The 7,210-nt window shown below is 28.9% G+C and overlaps 1 protein-coding gene across 1 annotated transcript; it reads right to left on the bottom strand.

Annotated features, from left to right (window-relative positions):
- Positions 1 to 215: 215 nt before the first annotated feature.
- Positions 216 to 891, bottom strand: LOC136230591 (glycine-rich protein 5-like). Its single transcript, XM_066019715.1, has one exon. It carries the CDS (start codon positions 742 to 744, stop codon positions 373 to 375), a length of 372 nt encoding a protein of 123 aa, XP_065875787.1. The 5' UTR covers positions 745 to 891; the 3' UTR covers positions 216 to 372.
- Positions 892 to 7,210: the final 6,319 nt, after the last annotated feature.

The raw sequence follows: 7,210 nt of genomic DNA on the forward strand, positions 1-7,210 counted from the left end.
ACACAAAGTAAGGCTTACAAAATATTTATTCAAAATTAGTATAAGTAATCTTATTTGTATACTTTTAGAGATAATTATATTTTTTTATCGAGGTAATTTATGAAAATTTTGTTACAAAATATTTGAGTCTTAATTAGCGCATTCTGATTTTACTTTAGCCACTGGTTGGAGAGAAATTTTCTCTGCAAGAAGAAACTAACAATTTGCAATAACAATACAATTAATGACCCTTTCACACTAAAACACACAACACCAAATAACTAACATAACCGTAGAAGTTCTATAAAAAAAAAAAAAAAAAAAATAACCGTAAAAGACTACAGTAAACACTAGAAAATGACAGTAGAAACCCAGTCACCAGATAGTTAATATTCAAGGTTTGACAGAACTTTCGCCGGCATCATCACAACCACTTCCGCCACCGCCAATACTTCCTCCGAGTCCGCCACTGCCAATACTTCCACCAAGTCCACCTCCACCTCCACCACCACCACCATATCCACCACCAAGACCGTGACCAATGTCACCACCATACCCAGAACCACCGCCGAGTCCACCAATCCCTCCGATCCCGCCAATTCCGCCAATTCCACCACCGAGTCCATGACCGATGAAGCCACCTACGCCGCCATAAGCTATGAAATTCTTTTGGTCATCGAGGCCTGTAGCTTTTGGTACATCTCTGGCTGCACAGTATGCATGAAAAACACTCAGAACAAGTACCAGAAGCAATAATTTGGACATGTTTTGCGTTGAAATGGTACTGATTCTCTGAGATGGATCGGATTCGGATTCCGATGTCCTTTTTATAGCCTGTGAAATGTGAATTAGCTTTACGTGGAGGAAGGGGCAGATTTCTAGTATGTTAATTTTGCATTTATGATTCCAGATGATATCTCACGTCTGCTACAATGGAGGTAGACAAAATATTTATTACGACAGATTGTCTCACACTTATACATTCACAAGGTGATTCATGGAATTGGAAATGCATGAACGTTAATTATTTTGTACTGTGGATTTTACATTGTTACTAATCACAAATTATATGTACATACATAGGGTAAATTACACCCATGGCCACAACTTTACCGTTTAACATTATAGTGGCCGAACTTCAATACTTAACAGTATGACCACTGAAATTTACACTTTTTTTTTTATACCGGTGGCTACTCAACGCCTCAAAACGACTATTGACGATGTCAAAATAAAAAATTCGAAGAGTTAATAACATTCTAAGAAACTTTAATTTTTGAAATTTTTCATTTTGAGGTCATTTAGACGTTGTTTGGTCAGGAGAGAGAGTGGATTTTTTAGAGAGAGAAAGCTCCAAAAATTGTGATTTTGTAAAATAAAAAATATGGTTCATGGTAAATATTGTTTTGAACAACTTTGATTCTTAAATATTTTCATTTTGAGGTGGTTAACGGTTATTTTGAGGAGTTAGTTAAAATTGAATGACCATTGGTATTAAAAAGTGTAAAGTTCAGTTGTCATACTGTTAAGAATTGAAGTTCAGTTGTCATAATTTTAAAATGGGTAAAGTTCAGTGGCCATAAGTGTAATTTACCCTACATACATATACATAGGAGTAAATATTGTTGGAGAGAAGAAAAGAATATAAAAATTAAAAGACAGAGAGGAGGAAGCTTTTCTTAATTTTAGATGAGTATAAAATATTGTTTTGGATGAGTATAATGTGCATGTTGAGTTTCAAAGAATTTTTTTTTTTGTCCGATGTCAATATTGAATTTTGTAGATGAAATCATGTCTAACAAATAATTAATTCACCAAAAACTTTAAACTCCAATATCACTTGTTAGGATTTTATAAAACCGCACATTATATAAATTGATCGAATAATTGAAAATAAAATAACCAACAAATTTTTTTTTTACGTGGTTTGGCTTCGTGCCTAATTCTATTCTATGGGAAATATGAAGTTTTTATTAATTTTTTTTTTTAGATAAATGAAGTTTTTATTATTGAAGCCACTAAAAACAACTTACAAAACAAATTTATAAAACTTCACAAATCTTTTTTTTTTTTTAAGAAATTCTATGTCCAAATGCACAGACTCTCTATTTTTTTTAGCTCTCAATAACTAACAATTATATTAAAATTTCTAGGTAGGGTTGATTTGACAAATCAAAACCAAAACGAATATTCAGTTATATCCTTACATATAAATTATCAGTGTTTGGCAAATACAACAAGAATCTAATACAAAATGAGTTGGTTAATTTTTTATTTTATTTTTCGATTGGATTTTGACATGATAATAACATAAATACTTGTAAATAATGTTATAGAATTAATGCATATTCAACCTTTCTAATTTAAATTTAAGCATTTAATGAACCTTTAAACTTTCAAAACACAAATATCATCCATATAAACCAACTTTGATCTCTTATGTTGCATATGAATCTTGTTTTCAAATGAGTTTAAATATTTGAGGCCTATATAATAATTAGGGAAAATTAAGGAAAAGAAACCCAATTGAATAATGTTTACTAATTATGGACTGACATGTTAAAATAAATTTGAAAGAAGGAGTAGTAGATCTGGGAATAGAAGAAGGATGAGAAGTAGTTGATAAACTGACAATATTGTGTGAGTGAGATAAATGCTTTGTCAGAAAGTTTGCTGTGCGTTTTTATTATTGACATTCTCACTCCATTTCCATTAACTACCTACCAACTGTTTTCTTGGCTTTTATTTTTTTTTTTTTTTTTTGTAAAAAGACCATTGACTTTTCAATTTTTTTACTAATCTCTTCATCTTTTATTTTCACCCATTAAATCTGTATTGTTTACTTTTAGTCTCATCAATTTTTGCAATTTTTGCTTACGAATTCGTGGATTTAATCTGTGCTTAAATTGTATATTTTTACAGTTTCAATAAATATTTTTTATAGTTCTCTTATCACTTTCAAACTATAAAAAATACAAATTTTAAACACTTGAAATGAGCAATATTCTATTATATTCAAAGTTAGTTTTTTTCATCGGGAGTTTAATATAATAAAAAAATGAAAGATAAAAAGTTTAATATATTTAAATAAAAGATTAAAAGCTTAATGAATTAAAAAATAAAAAATAAGATGACTCACGATGATTTTTACTTTTATTTTTCTACTTTTGTTTGCAGTAATAATAATTTTTTGGCTTTTATATATGTTAAATATATTAATTGGTTTAAATTACATCTAAATAGTTTTTTTTTAAAGGGAGTGAGAATGTCAATTTAGGGGAACCAAGAAACCATTTAATATTTTAATATATTTTTTTGTGAGCCAATTTAAAAGCAGATAACTCGGTACACATTCAAAAGAAACTCTAGCAAATTCTATCTAGACTTCGACAATTTATATTTCTCAATTATTTCATTAGTTTTAGTTTTCAAAGATCAAGTTCATTTAAACTTCACAGTATAATTTTATTCTATTTATTCTTTAATCATTTATGTTAAGTTTGGTATCATTTTGATAATCAAATCTTTTAGAATTTTACGGTTTCTTTAGTTCTCGCAATCATTTGTTACTTATAAGTTAATAAACATAATTTTTATCTCATAATTCGAAAATATTATAATTTTTTAGTATGCGCGTATATTTTACAAAAGAGCTAAATAAAAATAACTTTTTAATATGTTAATCGACTTTGATTCATGATAGATTGAATTGGTTTACTGTATAATTGAATTGGTTTAAGATATATGTTATGTTTTAGAAGATTATGGTTTACATCCACTAATGGACAAAAAAAAAAGTTCATTTGTTTAAATTTTGTTTTAAATAATTATTGTAGTATTAATTTCTTTTATATATTATTATGGCAGTATTATTAATTACTTTAAATCCACTCTTTATTTTACTAACCATTTTGAATTCAATTTTTTTTCTAAAATCAAATTTTTACTTATGAAAATAAATAAATAAAATTTAGTTTATGAAAATTAAAAAAAAAGTAAGTAAAAGTTAAAAGATGGGCTTAATACATAAGTACACCCTTCAACTTGGTAAGTTTTTGCTCTTGCCACCCTCAACTTTCACTTTAACCTATTACACCCCTATACTTAGTTAATTTGAACCTCCACCATACTAAGTTATAATACAATATTTGCTTGTGTGATCTTCACGCATAACTAATATGTGAGGTGCCAAATTAAAAATAGACATGTAGAATTAAATTGTTACATTAATAAAAACAACTAAAGCCATCATCAAGAACCCACATTAAAAAACTAACCCAAACCTAGAAATCAAAGTTCCCACCGTTAAAGCTACCAAATTAATATTTCCTACCTCCTCAAATCTTTATTTGCAAGTTTAATGGCCTTCTAGAGAGCCAAGGTTGTAACCAAAAAGAGAGAGTAAGCGTCATTAGGCTAAGGTTGTAACCAAAAAGAGAGAGTAAGCCGCATTAGGCTAGAAAATAGGAAGAAGCTAAAAGAGTAAACATCGAAGGAAATAAGTTCCTCACCTTGAAGAGCTGGCAAGCACGAGGACAACCATTGACGAAGTTGGTAGACGAGGTAAAAACAGGGTATCAAGCGAGACGAAGAAAGAATGCTAATATAAATAAATAATTGACATTTACGATTCCATCTCAGGCCATAATGTGTATTTGGATAGTGAGTTAATGGGCAGATAGCTAAAAAAAGGATAATTTTGAAGGTGAAGGGAATTGTTTGGTACCAGACATGTTAGCTGGTTGTCTAGTTGTGTAAAAGAATCAACAACAAAAATAAACAAAAAATAAAAAGATCGTGAAAAGGAATTGGTAAACTCACGCGCTCCAACTTTTAGTGTAATGCCACATCAACTATTAATTATGAAAAATCATCAATTAAGTGTGCAAGAGGTTCAATTTAACGTATAGACATGCAATAGGTTCAAGTGAAAGTTGAGGATGCTAAAGCAAAAACTTGTAAAGTTGAATTGTGTATTATGTATTAAATCTAAAAAATTCTTGTTGGGTTTATATAAAATTAAAATGTCAACCATAGATTGGATACTATAATTTTTTTTAGGGTCAAATACATGAATATCATAATTAAGTATAAAATTACAACTAAGTTATATCACCAAACTTAATTGTTAATATGTCATTATTCTCTATATATTATGATTTTACACCATAGTTTAAAAATTCTAGATTCCAATTTATAAATTATAAACCCTAAAAAATATATTCTAGACTTGTAATTTATAAATTTCAATTCTTAAAATATATTAAAAGTACTGATTTTACTAGTTTGACATAACCCGAAATTATGACCTGACATAGTTGTAAATAGTTGTTGAAAGATGAATTTCTGTGTAATTTTCCCTTTTTTTAGCTGATGACAACAAACCAACCCCAACCCCAACCCCAACCCCATAAAGTTAGCTCTACCACTATAGACGATTATATTTCTTTTGGAAAAAAATACAAAACTAGACGCTTGGAGAAGTCCATTTACATATTTAGACCAATTTCATTACATGCTACTTTATTAGACTCTTGTATTATGTATTTTCCAAAAATACCCTTAATATATATATAACAAACACATGGAAGCACTAATCACTCTCGAGCATTTATCTCCCGATCACTCTTAAGCATTTATCTCCAAATCACTCTCAAACATTTCTCATCTACCTTCTTCTTTCCCGTTTTAGCCATTTTGCTGGAGTTGGAGTGATCTTCGCAAGTAGAAGTTTACCGATCGCAATAGGAGGAGAATGAGACAGGATGGGGTAGTTCAGGGATGTTATGGATATTGTAGAAGGTGAAGAGTTTAATTAGATAGCATGTGAACATTTCTATATAATGAAATGTGTTTAAATATGTAAATGAGCTTCTTTAAGTGTCTAATTTTATAATTTTCTCTTTCTTTTATTCCCTATACTCTCTTAGTTCAAAATTAATGAGTTAAACAATTTGGTGTTATTTAATTTTTTTTTTTATCAATTCAGCATTAGTTAAAAGATATTTCTTTAAAGCCCGCAGTTTAGGGGATGTAATGGTGAGGAACTCTGCAAAATGCAAAGTTTCTTAATATTACGGTGCCTAAATTCTCGTAGTGGTAAAAAAGTAGGCTTAATGCTTCTCCAACCCTTAACTTGTCCAAATTGATCATTTTATTCCCTCAACTCATCGAATGTCCTATTTACCCCCTTAACTCCATAAAAGTGATATTTCTCACCCCCTCAACTTGTCCATTTATCCCCTCAACTCATAGAATGTTCTATTTACCCCATTAACTCCATAAAAGTGGTATTTTTCACCCCCTTACAATCCGTTATCGAAGCCTAAATTGATAAAAAAAAATTAAACGTTAAACCTATATTTATGTTGTTTTGTAAGTGGAATCTAAATTGATACTTCCACAAAAATCATAGACCTATTTTGGTAAATTATCCCTACATATAATGTATTTAACTTGTTTATATTAATGTTCTTGTTCTTTGTATTTTTTATTCGTTCTTTCTCTTTTCAACTTTTTTGACTACTATATAGGGATAAGAAATGTCATTTTTATGGAGTTAAAAGGGTAAATAGGATCATAAGTGGTGAGAAATACCACTTTTATGGAGGTAATGGGGTAAATAGGATATTCGATGAGTTGATAAGGGGTAAAATGATAAATTTGGACAAGTTAAAGGGGTGAGAAATACCATTTTTATGGAGTTAAGGGGGTAAATAGGATATTCGATGAGTTGGAAGGGTAAAATGACCAATTTGGACAAATTAAGGGGGCTAGAGAAGCATTAAGCCAAAAAAGTATTCAACTCACAAACATTTGATATTAATTTATTAAAAAAAATTAATTTCTGATCTTTAAAATAAAAGTTATAATAAATACTTATAATAAGAGATATATGTATATAAAATATTAATTTATTTAATATAATAAATGTTTTATATACAAAATAATTGGATTACTTTTTTTAGAAAATAATTGGATTATTTTCAATGATTTACACAAAGAACCCTTATATGGGATTAAGCTAAAATAATACACCACTCTGGGCCTCCGATTGATTAAAAAAACAGATAAAATAGTTGAAAAATAATTTCTTCACTGAGTTTTCTTATTTATGAAATCAGAGAAAATAAATATAAAAAAAAGTTTTCTTATTTATCCTTTGCACCAACTTTAAATTTTTAATGGTGCTTAATTTATAATTTAATTAAATTTTAATTTTGTGGTAGGT

The sequence above is a fragment of the Euphorbia lathyris genome, chromosome 5, assembly GCF_963576675.1.
Source record: "Euphorbia lathyris chromosome 5, ddEupLath1.1, whole genome shotgun sequence".
Taxonomy (NCBI): Eukaryota; Viridiplantae; Streptophyta; class Magnoliopsida; order Malpighiales; family Euphorbiaceae; genus Euphorbia; species Euphorbia lathyris.